The sequence below is a fragment of the Colletes latitarsis genome, chromosome 3 (assembly GCF_051014445.1).
Source record: "Colletes latitarsis isolate SP2378_abdomen chromosome 3, iyColLati1, whole genome shotgun sequence".
NCBI lineage: Eukaryota > Metazoa > Arthropoda > Insecta > Hymenoptera > Colletidae > Colletes > Colletes latitarsis.
In genome coordinates this window covers 37,540,160-37,559,195 of record NC_135136.1, presented here as the reverse complement: position 1 = coordinate 37,559,195, position 19,036 = coordinate 37,540,160, and the positions used below count along the sequence as shown (strand labels likewise).

The following is a 19,036-nucleotide window of genomic DNA, read 5'->3' as shown; positions in this document are numbered from 1 at the left end:
AAACGATGCTGAATCAAATATTACATTTTGCAATGTAAAATTAGAAACATGGTGGTCACAATTGCAGGAGACGAGCGTTCTTCGTCGTATCGCATCGATCGCGGTGAACAGCTGAGCGGACTGAATGTGTCGACTCTGATTAAATGATTGAATGGGTGAATGTATGAGTGCGTCGGCCTTAGAGACGGAATGTTTATAAACGTTAGGAACATTCGGGAAGTAATACCGGATGAGGAACTGGCAAGGGTTAGATGCGAAACGTCAAGAACGTTCTGGAATGATTGAATTACATGAATGTGTCGACTCTGATTGAATAAATGATTGATTGTATGAATGCGTGAACTATGGTTACGGAACATCGATGCAAAACGACAAGAACATTCTCGAAGCTTTACCGGACGTGAAACCGGCAAGTGTTCGAGAGAAAAAAAGGATAAAAGCAGGCGTCCGGAAGGCGAGAGGGGATTTTTGATGGCAGTCCGTTACGGGTGAAGTTGTGATTACGATACGATACGATACGATTACGAATATTTTATACATTACATTACGATTGCGGTTATTTCAAGTTGTGTTCTATGTTACGTTTGCGAAAGTTATTTGTTACTGTGTGTGTGTTTTTCCCCCATTTCTACGAGTTATACGTTCATTGTATTCGCTCGTGGCATCTCGATTAAAGAGAAGAAACGACAGGTACTGATTGAAAGTAAATTCATTTAATTAATTGATTGCTACCGGTGCGGCGGTAATGCCATTTATTTCTTCAGGTAACATTGTATAGTTTCATAGATGGAAAACAATAAATATGCATAATTATATAAATTAAAATTCGATTCCCCTTTCATGTGTATGGAGATTTTATTAAATTAATAATCGTAGCTTGAAAATAACGATCACAATTTGAGTTGTCCACTAAGCGCCTCCTCTTCGGGACTCAGTGTCGAAGTATGGTTTACGTAAATCTCAAGATCTTGTTGTTCAAAGTCCACCTCATCCGTACTCTTCTGGTTCGCTTGGTTCTGGTTTCGTTCGTAGAGCAGCAACATCGGTATCGTTTCCAGGTTTCCACGAGATGCCATCACTTCCCAGTTGTGCACAGTTGAAGTGCAAAATTAAGATCGGCAAACCGACGATTCGCATCTCGAAGTCGATGCAAGTGTGTAAATTTCTCCCGACGGTGTACATGTCGAAGAAGCGGGCGCAGAAGTTCATGGAAGGCACGTTGGGTATTGGGGCACACAGCGGAGGCGGGTTTTTACCTGTACGATCGTCCACAATGAGTAAAAGCTGTAAGAACCACACACGAGTTCTTCGAAACGTTAGAGTTTCAAGTTACGTTTTTGAACGAATAAAATACATTTCGTAAAACTTTACGTTTGCCAAAGTACATCATCTTCGTTTGTTCATTTTCATTTACTATTATTATACACTTATATCGTTAAATATTGTTTACGCGCATTCAACAACGTGAAAACAATAGATGATCATCTAATTTTAGGGATTTCTAAAATTAGGTGTTAATAGTGTGATCGAGTACTTACTGGAAAAAGAATTGGTGTAGATTTCTCTCTCGTCCATGATCAATGTCATTTTAATAATGAATTTTAAGGGATCGTAAGTGACTTTTGTACATCCGCGATGATTAAAGTTCATCGCCGTTATATTAATGGTCTCTGAATCTCTTTAATCTCTGAATGCAATCTTGACAGTCAAAGGATTTCTGATAGAATCCTCTAATTCTGCTTTCAGTCCAACTCCGGTTTTCGGATCGTAATAGGAGGCATTGTATCGACGGATGTCTGCGCGCGTTTAGAGACAAATAACTTGGACGTTATGCCGGTAATCGATTAAAGTTTCTTGTGTTATAAATATTACCGGTTACCTATATGATGCTTCTTACGATCAAACGTAGCGCTAGAAATGTTTTCTACCGCGAAGAACAGCACAAAAACGATCAACAACTTGGCCAACATAATTTGTCTGATGAAGGAGAACGTCTGCCGTCGATCGGCTCTGCTCGAGTACTGAATTCCGGTTAAAGCGTTAAACTTCCATAGTATGTACCTCGATGCTTCTGTGCTCATTAACCCTTTCGCTTCGAGCGCCGGATATATCCATTCGGCATCCGCGCAACGACTTGTGTGTACTAGCGCCGGATATATCCAGCATCCGCGCGACGACTTGTGCGTACGAGTGGCGGATGTATCCGGCATCTACAGAATGTTCGGCCAACCTTGGAAAAAATTTTAATGGGAGATTTTGGAGGCCAAAGTAAGGCGAAAATCAAGAATACCAATTTGTTGATTGAGGCTTTGTTAAAAAGTTATTAATGTTTAAAGTTCCACCCGAATGGAATTTTTTTCTCGAAAATGCGCAAGATTTCGGGGGTATGTCTATTCACCAAAAATGATTATAATTGACCCCCGCAACCGAAAATAATTTTTCCAGAACGATTTGAAATTTTTGAATTTAATTGTTAATAACTTCTTAACGAAGCCTCTATTAACAAATTGGTATTCTTGATTTTTGTCTTATTTTGGCCTCTAGAATCCTCCATTAAAATTTTTCTCAGGGGTGGCCGAACACCCTGTATAATATTGTATAAATCTTTTCATTTTAAAAATATAAAGTATACGTGCTATATTAGAGCAATAACTGTTTTATTAAGCATAGTAATTATTTAAGATTTAAAAGAACGTATATACAAAAACCACGCGCACTTTACACATTTCTGGCGCATGCTTCCGTTTGGTGACGGCACTTCGGCGGACTGGACTGCCGAAGCGAAAGGGTTAATTATGCATGAATGATCGAGGGCAGCGTCGAAAGTGAGGGGGAAAATGAAGAAGGGGTCGAAGAAAGAAATTGAAGAAGTCATCTGGGGCCATATGCCTCTTCAGGACGGCCGAGTGTAGGAGACGAGCGTTCTTTGTCGTATCGCATCGATCGCGGTGAACGCTAGCGATTCGCTAGTATTCTAGTATTTTAGCGATACTGTATTTATAAGAATGACGAAGTCCTTAGAAAAATGATGATACAGAATAAAGGCTGAATAGCTTACTAAAAGGATAGAAATTCAAATCATACGATTGTATTGGTTGATTACTTTGAATGCGATCATCGTCTGACGCGCGAGAGAAAAATGCGAATGACGAGTCCACGAGTCTCTGTATATGTATGGGAAAAAGGAAGTGTTTAATAATCTAATCGTTGCAGTTGCATTTAAAGATCACAAACACATGACTAATTTTTATTTTTAAAAGTAGATTAGTCTCTTCTCAATTTATTGCCGCACCGTAACAGCAATATTTATGTTAAATTTCTATTATTTAACTTAATATGTTATTCTTTTCATTATATGTACAGTTTAAAGTTTGTGTTTAAATTTTGTTCAAAATCGGACGATGTTACGGAACGTATTTTGTTGAAAGAGCGTGACTTCGTGATCACGATATTGATTCTAAATATCAATTTATATTTTTATGTTGACTCAAGTACATAAGATAAAGAGAAGTTCAACTGATTAAACGGATTATAATGATTGTCTTGAAAACATTTTTAAAGGTAACTATTTTTTAAAATAAGTGTTATCTGACTAGTTTAATAAGAATATATTACATAAAATGTGTGATAAGATAGTAAATTAAAAATTAACAATTTTAAAAACAACAATTTTTAAAAAACAATTACATTGTGTATATGTAATATATTAAATAATTTGACATTACTTAATTATTTGTTATTTATATAACTTTCATATTATGCCGTGTATTCCGTATATAAAATCTACCTTCGTTTACCTTCTTTCGCTTTATTGATTTTGTATAAATTTGCATTTGGATATAAAATTACATGCCGTGCAGATATTAAAATGCAATCGTATCAAATTTTTTGTTACGTCGAAACCATATCAAAACAGAAACCAATTCTTAAATTAGGTGTTCCGATGACACGTACATATTAACTCCTTAATCACGTAACGTGATGCATGTCGTTTGTTGTAAAATGTGGAATATGGCTTACAAGGGTAAAAAAAGACTTATTGAGGGTAAGTCGTTTACATATGTAATTTGAGTCGTTTCCACACTCATTCTACCATATTCTTAGCCTATTGGCGAGAATAATGTTCCATTCTGTCAACCACTATAGTCAAATTATTTCTTGGTATAAAGACAACCACTATAGTCAAGTTATATCGTTGTTTTCTAAAGTCGTTTTCTCATTAAATTCTGATATAGGTATATATTACAGAAGACTTATGTTTACAGTGCGCCAATAATTTAATAGATCATTTCCAATACGTTGTAAATCTTAATTCAACTAAAGTCATAAATGACTATAATATTTTTCGCTCTGACAGGAGTTCAAAAACGAGTATTTTCCTTCGCGGTGGTGATGTGTTAATAGCCATTTAAAATATGTTTAAATGTACCGTATTTCCATACGTGAAGACAACATGGAGCAATTGTTTTTTTTAGTTAATTTCTCGGATAGAACTGTCATTCTTGCAGCGAATTATTTACCATCATCAGCCAAGGTAAACTTATTCAAAAGTCACTGTGCAACAGTTCACGAGATTGTTCGTCACACCGCGACTCTAGTGTTTATGTGATAGGAGGCTACAATCTTCCGCATCTAGAAAGGTTAAATGAGAATGCTATTTGTAACTCATTCAATTAAGCGTATCTTATTTTTATATTTAAAGTTATCAATAATCCAATTGTACATTCTGCGATATTGGAGCACCTTAAATTATATGTATATGTACCTGCAAAACACCTGAGTGTAAGAAATCTCTTTTACACTATACCGTGCCGCTCGCTGATAGGGCAGAGAAATTGTATAAATAGATTATGCTCAGCCTCAAATGCTTACTGCAAAAACATTCATTTCTTCAATGGATCGTTAATTTCCTTTAAATCGTCTTCATTAGGTGTACTTAGAATTAATCATTAAACTTTAGTTTTCTCTTCTTTTTTTCTTTTACATTTTATAAAATATATTTTATAAAATTCCGTGTTTGTTTGATGTAAAAGTACTTTATCTGTTAAATAAATAAACATTAAACATTAAACATAATGTCGGTGGGGGTATCGATATTCGTAAACTCCATTCGTATCTAATAGATAATTAACAGTTTCGCTAGTGGCCGTGACCGATATGCGGTAACGGCGTCGCACGATGCCTGCGATATCAATAATAAGCGATGAGCATGCGTGTGGCAAAAAAGAACGTTCACGTATATGTAGGTAAAACGGAAGTGACGGTTCCTCTATGCCAATTTTTTGAAAGTATACCAAGGTCACCTTGAATTTATCAAAGGAAACTACAACACAAAAGCGCATACACTAGTGCGAGTAGAAATACAGCTTCACTCCGTGATACTGGCCAGTAAAATATTCTTTCACGAAGGTTGGTTAACATTTTCATTCGTTGTGGATCGAATTTTCATATAAATAATGTTTGACGATTTAATCATTTGTTTCATTAATAAAAAAAAAAGAAAAAAATCTGGTCCATCATTTTTAACAATACATAACTGTTCCAGGAAAATACTTATACACTATTGTAAGAAATTTTCCAATAAATATATATATAATTATGAATTTTCTCAATATACCAAGTTATTATTAATTAATTAAATATTTCGGCTAAAAGGATAAGTTAGTAACTAAAAATATGTTAACATAATAAACTGTAATTCTGTGTTTCAAGATAAAAAAAATTTGTTTCAATCCACATTAAATATTTCTAATAGACATATTCATCACGGTAAAATACGCTTCGTCCGAGTTTAATTACTTCTTATGAGGCGTTTTAACATATTTCCAGAGGTAATACGTTGGTGAGCCAGTAGTATGCCACTCATTGAATGGAGTCATTATCGAAGCTAATTTTTCTCACTCTTTGTTAACGCACAAAAAACTGTACATACAATGTATCCATTTACATTAATTGTTATTACTGGTGGTATTATAGCTAACGTTTCCTTTTCGTCTATTGTGTATAAAAGATTGTGTATCGGAAAAAAGTTGGAAATTCTAACCTACAATATCTTTCGTATCATTACGTTTTCATTGTTCAGGTATACCGTAGCCCTGGAGCATTTCGTAGGTTCCGTTTGACCCATACAAAAAGAAGAAAAAAAAAAGAGTAAGACGATAATAGTTGGTCGATTGTATTACGCATAGCCGTAAGCTCTGCAGATGCGTGATGCGCTAAACGTGACGCGGTACGACGTTTCGCGGGTTAACCGCGAGGAGAAGGCCGTTTTTGGGCATCGTTACCAGGAAAAATCGATGCTCTCGGGCTGATAGACCGTCGAAAGTATGGATTCATGACGTAGTCTCTCAAAAGGGCCGGCCTGCTTTTAAGCAGGGTTTTCGAAAAAGTTTCCGTGGCCAGGTTGCAGTGAGCCTGCGCACCGATGAACGCGCAATGCGACACGCGATAGAGTAGGACAGGGAGTCTTGTAATCTCGTTAAAAAGAGACGGAACGGGGGATGGAGAAGCGCACAGCGGCGTTCACGATTAACGGTAAGGAAGGGAATTTAATGGGTGTCACGGCAAAGAATGTTAATTTTATACCTTACGTTTATCGATGTAGCGTCTAATTGATGTTAATTTAGCAAGAAATGCGACGCAGAAAATTGTTCTTCGTTCAATTTTCGAATTGGTACAGTTTTTCGAATCGCTTTGTGTTTTATTAAATATCTAATAATACAAAACGACCAAAATGTTAATTTTTTTTTATTGTACACGAACAAAACTTGCAAATTTATTTAATCAATAAGATACTATTTCATCGAATGTAACATTTCGTTAAAATTGTATATTACGTCATACTCTCACATACAATATGTACCTCATTTTATGGTGAATTCAAATTTATTTGAAGTAAGATAAATACCAGGATATCGTTCGTTATTTTATACTCGAATGTTCCAATAATGACATCAATTTTACGTGAAAATTATGCATACATGCTTGTATACTGCAAAAATGTTTAATACTATATATTGCATCATATTTTGATAATTATATCGTACAAAATAATCGTGTATAATCTACTACAGCAGATTTTTTGTTTTTTATTTGAACTACATTTTTACGTTTAAATAAGTATATAAAAATATTACAATGTGCTAATTTTGCTTAAAAATTATGCAATACTCACAAATATGTTATACATAAATATTTATTTGTTTAATTCTTTACGATATTTTTATGGATTTATCATTTACTACAATTTGTTATTACCATCTATGAAAAGAAAACAGACCCGAACCCCGTGTTATTTTAATGTATCTTAAATATCTGGTTTTCGTAATATAATTTTAAAAAATGCTAAATTAAAATATATGTATATACACATATGTATATTAAATTGAAAATGTTGATTAAAAAGTACTGGAATTTTAATTAATCAATCAATATTTAATATAAAAATATTTCTATTAAAATAAATTATAAAGATGCGTATACGGATATAACTTACGTGGGTCAATACGTTTATTCACTTTTCCTATAAAATGTACGTACCTTCGAGCGATAATATCGAGTAAACTAAAATCTTTTTCGAAATTATATATCCAATATTACAATTAAGCATGCAACCTACTATAATTAGTAAGTAATATTAGAAAATATTAATAACTTTATTTATATTTGTGTAATCGAGTAACTTTCTCTTATATGGTATTAACAGTAACGGTAAAATTATCTGATTATAAACGAGTATTCGTAAATCATTTTGTAATAATATCGTTCAGTAAGTTTTCAAAAGGTAATTCATAAATATATAATGTTATATCATCTTAAAATTGCATTATTCGAAAGAATGACATGGTTAATAACTTTTTCAATTAAATGTTATAATAATCAAATAAAAATGGTTATATGTCCCAGAATTGTTTCTTTATTAGAACTTATTACAGTGATTGTTGTTAAATTATTTGTATCGTTCTAATATTCTTTAACGAATCCATTTATTTATACAATATTGTAACAGTGCAACAGTAAAGATAAGCAGGTACAATTGCCACAAGGACAAAGAAATGTCAATGTTGCAGAATAGCATTGGGATTTCTTTGAATCTTGCTTTAAACGATTAAAATTCTGAATCATTCGAAAGTTACTGGTATTGAGAGAATCGGTAAGATCGGATTCGTAGTTTCTACTTCCAATGCTGTCGCCATACAATCACTTGCTGCTTCTACTTCGCCTACAGATTCCAACACCTTTCCTAAATTGTACCTACAAAAGTAGAGACATTTAATCTAACACAAATTTTGATGAAAGTATTCCCATATAATAAAGCAATTTTTTAATACCATGTTTGGTGAGAATTTGGATCTATTTTCGCAGCATCTCTTAATGTTTTTTCAGCCAACCTTTGACTTCCCAAATAGTGATAAATTAGACCCTAATGATATAAACAACCCTTAAGCAACATCTAATGAAACCGTCAAGCAAAATTATAACGACGATATTAAATATTATGTAATAAATACAACAAACATTACCAAATGTTGTAAACTCTTTATATGTGACGGATTGATCGAAACTGCATTTTGGTAACACTGTTTTGCTTCCGTATATTCCAGTTTATACTCGTGCAAAAGACCTCGCTGAATTAGAAAATATTTCTTTTGCATATTATATTCTAACATTGTGATTAAATACACTATTAATGTAACAATATTAAGGAAACTTACAGTGTACATAATGTGATGGCTCAATGGAAAAATATTAGTAGCCTCTTGTAAAGAAAGAACAGCACCGTTTGGTTGATCTAAAACCAGATATACTTCAGTGAGTAATAACCAGACCTGTAATTGTAACAACCATGCTCTTTGTGGACCGGGTTTTGGTGTGAACGAGCTAAGCGAAGATGCGACTTCAGATAAAGCTTGTTCCACCTTTGAAGCAGCTAGTGACTGGGCGTGTAGAGAACCTATTTAAAATAATATTCTTTATAAAAATTGTTTAATTTTGACAAAATTAAAAATAAAATAATTGAAATGACTTATTTGTCACATACTGGAATCTTTGTCAGACATTTCAGAAGCATATAGCTGAAAGACACTTCTAGTTTCGCTGCGTCTTTCACTGTGCTGTTCGTTACAATTAGCATTAGTCTGATCTTCGTATAGATTTTTCCAAAGCAAAAGCATATGTCTTATGGTAAATAATGCTTGCTCACCACTGATACTTCGTAATTCAAGATGGGCTTTCACATAAAGAAAATTTAAATTATCTGGATATTCCTCTAATACACTGTTAATTAAACGCAATGCTTCTGAATATTGTTTATGAGCAGACAGTAATAATACTAATAAATGCAATGATGGAATGTGTTCTGCCCGAAGGTTCAATGCAATTTTTACATGAATCATTGCATCGTTAATTTGTCTGTTGATAGCATATTCATGAGCCAAATAATACTCAGCCAAGTGATCATTTGGATCGCATTGTTGTGCTCTATTAAAAAAAAAAATGTGCAATGGTATAATATTTTATAATATTTAACTCATTCCACATTTCATATTTAACTGTACATACTTCTGAAAACATTCTAAAGCCGTTTTAGTGTGATAATTTTTATCTAATTTTACTATAGTATTTACAGAAAAAATACTATGGCCAATTCCAATGTAAAGATGACACCTAGACTGCATTCCCTGTGAATTCGAAGTTTCCCTTTGAAGTGCTTTCTGACTCCATTCAATGCCTTCTTTTACCTATTAAAAATTTTATCCGATACTCAAAATACTTTTACTTGCATACACATGTAAAACAAAGGAACAATTCTCACCATATTTAATTGCTCATAGCATAGCTTTGCAGCTAAAAGGCAAGGCATTACTTTCTGTGGCGATAGCCTTGCTACTACTTTTAAGACCCTATATGCATGCATGTATCTGCCCATACTTATTAAACACAATGCACATTGAGTCCATACATGCGCTTCCTCGTGAGAGAATTTCATCGCTCTTTCAAATGACTATTAGAATATACAGTTAAATTACGTTTGATAAATATATTACAAAGTAAATTTAAGAAGTGATCAATATTAGAATATTTTATTTGATAAAATGAACACTGAACGAGTTGTTTAATTATATCAACCTCGTATAGCAAATCCACTTGACTCCACCTCACAACAACTGCTGTGAGAAGATCATATATTGCTGTGGCATTCTCAAAAGCGTGTATTCTTGCTTCTTTAAATTCTGGAGATTGACTAAGCACAGCATCTCTGACTGCCATAGCTTCGCTTATTAATAATAATAAAATTGTTTCCTCATACTCATTCCTTGGCACAAACATATTAGGACCTAAGTATTTCTTTGGCTTCCATGGTGAATCTAAAAAGATATTACTTCCTCATTAAGAGTTAGGAGGCTCAAATATATGAAGGATTGAAAAATGCAACTATGGAAAGTTAAAAATTAAATTAATAGTTATGTTGCATCTACATCTTTGGTTAAACAATGTTTTGTTTAAATTTCATATAATATATTACGTACACGTTCTATTATATTTATAATGCGATTACCTGTCGCATCGTTTGGTGCCACTGGAGTTTTGTATTCTGTACTACTCATTCCTCGAATTAATACTTCTGCCAATTGCCTTGTTAGAGTAACTCGAAGACTTTGAGTTGTAGTAGACTCCACAGCAGATAAAATTTCCCTTGTAAGTCATTCAATTTCATGGATACGTTATTTAATTAAAAAAAAAAAACTCAGGCAGAGTTGGCCAAATTTTATTCGCCAATAACAACTACTAAATTAGAATTCATTCGTTAACTAATTTCCGTTTATATTTCACTTATAAACTTAATCGTAAATTAGAATACATTAACAGATTTTCTAAACTGATATATCGTTGAGCAAAATTTATCTGTTATCCGTGAATAAAATTTGCCCAACTCTGAATCCAGATATCGCTAATTGTCCGACGTCTGAGTGTTAAAATTTTTAGTAAAAGAATTGATTCCATCTTTTATAATAATAATATGCGCATTTGTTTAAACGAATGAAATGATTTCTATTCTGTTATTCTTTATATTTCGTTAATAAAAGAAAAAAAAACGATTTACCTGTAACGATTTATAGCAGCTTGAATATTACCCGTTTGAATATACAGAATAGGCGCCCTTTGAAGTGCTGTTTCCAAAATTGGCCCAATGTGTTTTGTAGTACAATATGAAGACTGAGAAGAATATGTACCTATTGAACAAATATAAATGTATTAATTATATATTTAAAAAACTATGACATTTTGCTAACAACCCCATAACATCCAGAATAAGTCTACACATAAGTGTAAGACATACCATTTTGATGTTGCAGTGCAAGTTTGTCTTGTTCTTGTAAATATACCAATGTTAGATCCCCAGCAATTTCGTAACATTTGATAATCTGTTCTTGCCATTCTGCTATTTTGTATTTTGATTTCGAATTTGGTGGTAACCTTTCCAGACAAAGACCTAACATGAATAATAAAGGAAAGTAGTATAATGATACTTAAAAAAAAAATTAGAAAAAAAAAAGATTAACACAGCTAACAGAGAAGAAATTACATTTTTTCGGCACTGAAGTTTGCAATGATGAATGTATTGAAATTGTAGTTATAAGAAATGACAATGTATTTTATAATCAATGTTATTTATTTATGCCAAAAAAATGTATGAAAATGTTGGTATAATCGGACGTAAATACATTTCGTGTTGACAATAACATTTATAATAATAAACGAATGAATGAAGTATTACAGTATAGACATTATACCTTATTTTTCATAACAAATTTTCAATGTAGCTATTGAAAATATAATCATTAAGTAATTAAATTTTTTTCTAAAAAAGTAGGATCCAATTGAACTAAAAGTTCCAGAGATCAAATTATTCAATTAGATTTTATTAATCACTACGTATATAAAATTCATGCAATGAAATGTTATACAATAAAAAGGATGTTCACTAACATTCATAAATTAGTTAGCAAAATCATTTTATATTAGTAATTGACATATATTACATAGAACCAATAAACAAAAAACAAAATTCACAAAATACAATAGGTTTATAAATCGAGAGAAAGAGCAGAATTTCTATTAAACAACATGCAATTATAGTACAAGTTTAGGGAAAAGTACAAGTAAATAAACAATTATAATGAAAATAAAAATGTATAATTACCATTAATGGAACAGTACTATTCAGCTTTGTAGAAAAATATCTTCTCCTTAAATTTTGATGCAGTTTCAAAACTACTTAAATTCCATAATTCAATTTTATTTTAAATGTCATGTTTTATACTAAGATAAATAATATTTTCCTACAATATTTATTTTTACATGTTCTAAAGTTCACATTCTACAAGATAGAAATGAAGTTCACAGAAATTGTTTTATAATTTATAAATAATAATTAATATTTGTTCTTCTGTAAATTGTACCTTACTATTTAAATTTTTCACTTTCTTATATTATTTAGAAAATATTACCATTTATAAAGTAGATTTTTATATGCATGATATTCTATTTTGATGAAAAATGGATTGATTTTCTGTTTTATACAATGTATTTTTAAGATAAATTAAGTTATTAAACACAGAAATAATGTTGAAAATAAAATACATATTAACATAAATTATTAGAATCCCTTTAAAATTCACTAAGAAGAAGCTTTAATTTGGACTACATAAGGAGAACGATTTGCATGGCGACGAAGCATACATTTACATTATTATAGCTGACTGAAATAAAGTTGAAAAGAATGGGATACACTTACAAATAGCAAATAAGAAAAAATAAAATGAAGCAAAATACAAACCTTTAATTGCGTATGATTCAGCTATAATGCGCAGTCTCCGGCAGGATAAATGTTTCTCTGTGTCTAAAGTAAACAATCTTTCTTTTTCTAAATTATATATTGACTATAATGCTAAATGGATATGAAATATTTTCAAAAATCATTGCATCGTATAAATACCAGAGTTTGAATTTGATGCTACCTCAGACCGGTGTATGAGATTTATACTTAGTATAGACTGCCAATAACAAAAAAAATATGCAGTCCTTTAAATTTTGTTAAATCTACACTGGGTGCAATATTGTCAAATTCAGCATGAATTTAATGATCTAAAGTATAGAACTATTAAAAAAACAATTGTTAAGTGAAGTATGGAAGACACCAAACTATATTAAATAAAGTCATTCCTTTATTTTAATGGCAAGCTGTTATGTGATATTGGAGATAATGATGCAGTAGTACATACTAGCAAGGTACTAAATAATTCAAAAAGTGTCTAATGCAAACCTTTAATTGCATATGATTCTGCAATAATGCGTAGACTACGACAAGGCAATTGCTTTTCCGTGAGTGTATGTAATTCAGCTTGTTCATAATGATTTATAGCCTCTTCATACATTCCCATTGCATAGTGTAGTTTTCCAAGTAATAAATGAGCATCTAATACAACTAAAGCCTAAAATTTTAATAGACATGGTTTTGATAATATATTACACACCAATCTTTTTAATGATATAACAGAAAGTAAAAAAAAAATAATATAATTTGTAGACACATATTTTATACTGTAAACAATATTATAATCACCTGTTTATCTTTTTCATTTGCAGCAAGAAGTAAGTACCTTCTAGTTTCTGCTAGCCCATTTTTTGCTTTTCCAATATTGGCATCTACAGGTGGAGTTTGTTCTAAAAAACTTTCTAATCTTCCTTCGCCGCATAGAAAATTTGCTAAACATTCTACAATTAAAGACATTGATTAATAAAATTTAATATAAAAATATATTATAATCAATTACACAATTTATGAATGGAATGTGCATTTATACGACATCATAAACAAGTTATTACTATTTGATAACATCACCAATGTCTCACTGATAATAGAATTATTTTTATTTTCTTTAATTTGTATTAAAAGAATTGGAAAAAAATAAAAAATTTATTGTCAAATTATATACTTTATAGCAATTATATTTGGCCTCAATCGTATAATACGTAACATGACTTAACGAATTTTGTATGCAAACAAGTTACGAAACTCGTGACGTGACATTTAAATGTTACAAAAATTGGTCAAATATTTCAACAAAAAATAAATAATTGCAACGCATAAATCTTATGGATTACAAGTCTTATGAAAAAAATAACATTTACCATTGCTTGGGTACTGTACTTTCAGATGTTCCGCTAATTCTATAACCTTTTTCCAATTTCCTTCCTCACGGTTTTTATCGATTTCTTGTTCAATTCGGAAGATCTGTCCTTTTTTACTTGTCATTCTAATTCACGTAGGAAAAAGAATAGGACAAGTCGTTATGTTCTTTTGTAATGTTTACTAAGATTTAACGTAATATATCGATCATCAGAGATATCACGACCATAGGCGCGACGTAAAAATACACGAATGACAACCTCGACTTCAAGCACGTGCCAAACTATTTTGAACTGTCTATCACGCCATTGATTCTATGAAGTGTAGATACGATGCGAATGAATCATAAAATGTACTGATTCGTAAATTGATTTACAGAGGACTATACATATACCTATGTATATACGAAAATATGATGGATTATTTCAAATTTATTACAGTAGTAGGCGATTTTACTTTGTAAAATTGAAATAATAAATAATTAATATTTAATTTTAAATAATTCTATTTATTATCGCTTATGTTTGCTATTTGTGTTTTATTTAAGTTAGTCTCTATAAGAACGAATAAATGAATAATGATAAATGTTACTATTTAGTCATTTATTAGTTATTTAATTGTACATATATGGTAACAAGAAAAATAAATTTACTTTGATTTTTTCTTTTTGATATATATTATATAGTCTGTAATCTTCGGTACAAAAATTTATTTATATTAATCTTTGAGGACTAAAATTGATTTGAACTCTTCCTTGTGGTAATGAAAAGTTATATGCACAAGTTATGTTTCATTCCCTCCAATCACCTTTTGATACCGTTTTTTCCATTTATCTTTAACATCCGTGATATTATGCTGTAATTTATATTTACATATTATTCATTTTAAATTTTACTTGTAGATTTTGTAAAATATATATGTAGTTTCTAATTATGATTAATCGTTATAATTCAGTACTATTTATTATAAAGTAGAAAGAAATGAAAACACAATGAGAACCTGTAATATGTGTACTCCACGTTGTGTAAGAACAATAAGTTCCTTCATTCCATCATTTGTTATATCCATATAACATATAGAATGTACCGGTGCATCAAATAATTTTCTAACAATTAATTCCCATGTGTTATTAGTAAAAGAAAATATTAGAATTTCTTGGCCATAAGTTCCTAACAGTATTTCATTTTGACCATCCATATTGATATCAGCAATGCAAGAACACAAAATACAATCGGATGTTTCACTAACGTTTAATCTTATGTCTTCCTCCATCCCATTATTTAAAATGTCCCTAATGAAAGTATATAATAATTATTGATTTTTCAGTATATGTAATGTATAATTACCATACTTACATAAAAACAACAGCATAACTTGTATTTACAATGAGAACATTTAATTTTGTTTCTTTATCATCCAAAGAATGACTTGATCCTATAATAGATGATATATAAACTTTAGTTTTTAATTTTGACAGTTTATCAAACGATAATTCCCTTAAGAATTCATTTTCATTTAACGGTATTTACTTTTAAAGTCAACAAAGGTGGGTTTTGTAATATTGTTTTTTTGCGAAAATACGCATACGCTGGGGATAGGTGTGTCGTATCTCAAATTCCAACTTCGACGGACTTTCAGTTCTAAAACATTAACGATAGCTACTTTGACCAAACCACATTCACAACCAATTACAGTCAGTCTCCTAAACGAATTTAAATTGTGCATAATCTTTAAAGTTCAGAGTTACTTATTGCATTCCTCAATGAATAAGAAAATATTTAAAATTATACCAGTTATAATTATTATAGTAGTAAATATTAATCCATAATGTAATTGTTTGTATATCATGCAATTCAGGGAAATATTTTTCAATCGGTGATTCGCTGTAACCATGGTTTAATTTATCTTCCCTGATCATATGAATCTTATAATCACTTCCAGACAATAACCAAACAACCTGAAATCTTAGAGAGATTGTACTTCTATCTTAAATTTATATGATAATAAGTGTCATTTTTTAGTATTTTATTTCCCAAATAGCTTATTTTTATGCATAACAAAAAAAATACCTCATTGTGAGAATTTTGGTGTGGTAGTATAGTATGATACAAATGATACGGAGTATATGCTAATTCCACCATGAGACAATTTTGTGCTACAGCTTCAATTGAACTGCATTCATCTCCTTCTCCATCTGCAGCACCTTCCGTATAAATATTTAAATATCTTTCCACAGATGTATCTGTGCTCACTTTTATTATAGTTATTCCTATCACAAATCCATCGCCAGTATCAGATTTATTATAAGCATCAATAGATATAATTTCTGCACCACCTGGTAAGAAGTAAGTTTTATTTAAGCATAAAAAAGGCTGATTGATTTATTTTAATAATATATTAGTATTTAAAAATACAAACTTGGAATGTATGTAAATAGTAGTTCCTTAACCAATGGTCTTAAATGCAGATTTGGCATCAGATGATATTCGCAAGAATATATTTTTCTTTTTATAGAAGCTACTAATGCCTTGTTGGAGCCATTAGTAGAACATAATTTTGTCATGGAATAAATATTTCCTTGTGATGTTAAAGGAAACCAATGAGCATCTATTAAGTTACTCATAGTTTCTTCACACTTTAAACATTAAATCACAGCAATCTGTGACAGTGTCATAAAATTTCATCCTTGTTTATATTTACATTATGTTATATGTAAAGAAATTAAACGAAATAAAACAAAGTATTTTATTAAAAAGACATAAAATTAATTATTGCATTAAATTGATATACCTACATTTTTTTTGTAATTTTTACATATAATTCACATTAAGTGTTCCATTTGATAACTTCAAAACTGAATTTTAGGGTTGGGAATAATATACAAGATCTATATCATGTATAATAGTTGTATCACAAAGACATATTATAAATATTTTTTTTAATGATATTTAAGCTTTTTTTAAAGTTTAAATAAAGCGATTTAACAGTGTTTTGTAAACAGATAGTACATTAGACATGTATTCAAAAACACATTTCTAATATGTACACGTTATTCAGCTGAATCTACCAGTTTGTTTGTATTTGAAAAGATATTTCCATTTTCATTTCATAGTCTTACATTATTATAAGATAGTAGAACGAAAATAATGTTTTTATGAAATTCCATGTCTTTAATTTTAATAATTGCGTCCAAGTTTGTCAAGAAATAGTACGCTGTTTTCGATGCTAGGTGGTGTTTCAGTCGTGTACGATCGAAAAATATTTTCAATTATTAATAACACTAACTTTTACATCCAGAATTTGAAAAAGAAGTTAGCATTGGATTAGGGGCACTCGATCAAATTTCTTTGGGTTTCTTCCCATCACGGTGTAGCAGGCAACAGGCTAAAGATGCTACCAGCAAAATACTGCATCGATGATAGGAAACTCCGCTTGAAGACCTAATTGGAGTCTTCAAAAGGAAAACGTGGGATAGTTGTTTTGACTCCTGGATTCAGAAAGCCTTTCAATGTTGAGAAAAACAATAAATTCTTGTGAAACATTCTGACTATCCGGTAATGTAACTGCGTTAAGGGTTTCTTCGTTCATAGACTATATACAAACATGGGATTATTGGTGGAATGTTTTGGCGGGAACATTCCTTCTGAGTCATACCTCGTCTGTGCTCATATGTACCTATATCACTGATTCTCAATAGACAACATCGCAATAAATAAGAAATAATTAAATAGATTTTTTATTCAAATTACATTCTCAAATTTATTTTCAATGTATTTTCGAATTTCTTATATATGCTTGTGTATGTTATCACAATAGGTATTATGTATAGCAATTAATAGGTCCGCTATTTTTTTTAGAATGTATTTTTTTGAAGTTTTTATAATTTCATTTAGTATACTGCTTTATTTACATTATAAAAAGAAAGTGTTTTACGAGTTAATAGGGTGTACTACCACCATTGTCTCTAATAACTTCAAAAATTCTGTTATTCATACTGATAATTAAGTTTTGTAAAGTCGATAGATCTATATTATCTGACGTCACAGTCTTCGCGATTTATTTTGCTATGAATAGAATTAAAATATCTTCTAGAAGATTCCCAACACTTTCTAGAAAAAATTCCAGAAGGTGTGAAAATTATAATAGTATCCTTGAATGTTGCCGAGGGTCTATACTATATTCTTCGATTCTAAAAGTTCATATTTTATTCCCAGAAAAGGAGTTATTAACGAATAATCAAGGTGCATACTGCGTATCAGGAGTAGCAGGAGTGGGGGTAGCTGTAACTTGTTTAGTTCAATACCTGTTCTTAGATGGCGATACTATTCGTGTGCACCAAACCTTGGGGGGTGAGGGGACAATACTCTAGATACTTCCTCTAACATTTCGATAGATGGCGATACTTTGTCACTTTTGGCGCAATATTGGAATAAATAAGTATCGCTTCCAGAAATTGTTTATAACTAATTAATTAGATGAAATAATGTATAGAAAAATACCTTACCGAAAATTTAATTTCTGGCCAGAAATGTCTGCCCGAATTTTCATGCGAATCTTTAAAACACCACAACTTCTGAACGGATTGGACGATTTTAATGTTTAAAAAAGCAAACTACGCGTATTTTGCTAGAGAATATGTAGAAATTCCAAAAATATTCGAAAAGTTGGTCCTTGACCCCGCAAAATGAGAAAAACCCCATAAAAATGATCCAATTTTCAAACAGCCATAACTCCCACAATAGTGAATATATTTCAATGAAACTTTTTTTTGAAGTAAAGCTCATGGATACCTACAAAAAAGTATTACACAACTTTTCTGTAGGGTGTCAAACAAAATTACTA

General features: G+C 31.0%; 3 protein-coding genes and 2 long non-coding RNA genes across 9 annotated transcripts; 2 read left to right on the top strand and 3 right to left on the bottom strand.

The window, feature by feature from the left end:
- The first annotated feature begins 454 nt into the window (after positions 1-454).
- On the top strand, positions 455-1,855 carry LOC143340275 (uncharacterized). Its single transcript, XR_013079406.1, has 3 exons — positions 455-690; positions 1,059-1,286; positions 1,747-1,855. It is a non-coding gene; the product is annotated as an uncharacterized LOC143340275 (long non-coding RNA).
- On the bottom strand, positions 1,116-2,210 carry LOC143340274 (uncharacterized). 2 transcript variants are annotated; one of them, XM_076762028.1, is made up of 3 exons: positions 1,880-2,210; positions 1,539-1,796; positions 1,116-1,256 (listed from the first exon to the last, which is right to left on the bottom strand). In XM_076762028.1, exons 1-2 carry the CDS (start codon positions 2,208-2,210, stop codon positions 1,681-1,683), a joined length of 447 nt encoding a protein of 148 aa, XP_076618143.1. In that variant the 3' UTR covers positions 1,116-1,256; positions 1,539-1,680. The 2 variants fall into 2 exon arrangements, with proteins under 2 accessions (XP_076618143.1, XP_076618142.1); XM_076762027.1 differs by having other exon boundaries at positions 1,144-1,284.
- Positions 2,211-5,236: 3,026 nt separating this feature from the next.
- LOC143340272 (uncharacterized) lies at positions 5,237-6,999 on the top strand. Its single transcript, XR_013079405.1, has 3 exons — positions 5,237-5,409; positions 5,546-5,660; positions 6,083-6,999. It is a non-coding gene; the product is annotated as an uncharacterized LOC143340272 (long non-coding RNA).
- An 893-nt stretch (positions 7,000-7,892) lies between these two features.
- On the bottom strand, positions 7,893-14,494 carry Ttc7 (tetratricopeptide repeat domain 7). Of its 2 annotated transcripts, XM_076762354.1 has the most exons (15): positions 14,197-14,494; positions 13,628-13,779; positions 13,328-13,496; positions 12,842-12,904; positions 11,342-11,494; positions 11,105-11,234; positions 10,559-10,695; positions 10,129-10,367; positions 9,815-10,003; positions 9,562-9,740; positions 9,041-9,480; positions 8,715-8,953; positions 8,523-8,627; positions 8,331-8,422; positions 7,893-8,253 (listed from the first exon to the last, which is right to left on the bottom strand). In XM_076762354.1, exons 1-15 carry the CDS (start codon positions 14,318-14,320, stop codon positions 8,121-8,123), a joined length of 2,544 nt encoding a protein of 847 aa, XP_076618469.1. In that variant the 5' UTR covers positions 14,321-14,494; the 3' UTR covers positions 7,893-8,120. The 2 variants fall into 2 exon arrangements, with proteins under 2 accessions (XP_076618469.1, XP_076618470.1); XM_076762355.1 differs by lacking the exon at positions 12,842-12,904 and having other exon boundaries at positions 14,197-14,493.
- A 287-nt stretch (positions 14,495-14,781) lies between these two features.
- LOC143352133 (KICSTOR complex protein kaptin) lies at positions 14,782-17,577 on the bottom strand. 3 transcript variants are annotated; one of them, XM_076784417.1, is made up of 8 exons: positions 17,313-17,577; positions 16,613-16,853; positions 16,264-16,529; positions 15,985-16,151; positions 15,724-15,896; positions 15,550-15,628; positions 15,194-15,485; positions 14,782-15,049 (listed from the first exon to the last, which is right to left on the bottom strand). In XM_076784417.1, the coding sequence occupies exons 2-8, from the start codon at positions 16,815-16,817 to the stop codon at positions 14,978-14,980; spliced, it is 1,254 nt and encodes a 417-aa protein (XP_076640532.1). In that variant the 5' UTR covers positions 16,818-16,853; positions 17,313-17,577; the 3' UTR covers positions 14,782-14,977. The 3 variants fall into 3 exon arrangements, with proteins under 3 accessions (XP_076640532.1, XP_076640529.1, XP_076640531.1); XM_076784414.1 differs by having other exon boundaries at positions 16,613-16,879; positions 16,989-17,575; XM_076784416.1 differs by having other exon boundaries at positions 16,989-17,575.
- Between the last annotated feature and the right edge of the window lie 1,459 nt (positions 17,578-19,036).

Bases quoted from the DNA above. Each gene is read 5' to 3' on its own strand.
- LOC143352133 (XM_076784417.1), bottom strand. From the start codon at position 16,817: ATGAGTAACTTAATAGATGCTCATTGGTTTCCTTTAACATCACAAGGA. The intron at 15,486-15,549 runs GTAAGTATGGTA...TACTTTCATTAG, and splicing joins AGTTATGCTGTTGTTTTTAT to GGACATTTTAAATAATGGGA. The intron at 15,050-15,193 runs GTTCTCATTGTG...TATAAATTACAG, and splicing joins GTGGAGTACACATATTACAG to CATAATATCACGGATGTTAA.
- Ttc7 (XM_076762354.1), bottom strand. From the start codon at position 14,320: ATGACAAGTAAAAAAGGACAGATCTTCCGAATTGAACAAGAAATCGAT. The intron at 13,497-13,627 runs GTGATTATAATA...TTAAAATTTTAG, and splicing joins CAAATGAAAAAGATAAACAG to GCTTTAGTTGTATTAGATGC. The intron at 10,368-10,558 runs GTAATCGCATTA...ATATCTTTTTAG, and splicing joins GGCACCAAACGATGCGACAG to ATTCACCATGGAAGCCAAAG.
- LOC143340274 (XM_076762028.1), bottom strand. From the start codon at position 2,210: ATGCCGGATACATCCGCCACTCGTACGCACAAGTCGTCGCGCGGATGC. The intron at 1,797-1,879 runs GTAACCGGTAAT...AAACGCGCGCAG, and splicing joins TCGTAAGAAGCATCATATAG to ACATCCGTCGATACAATGCC.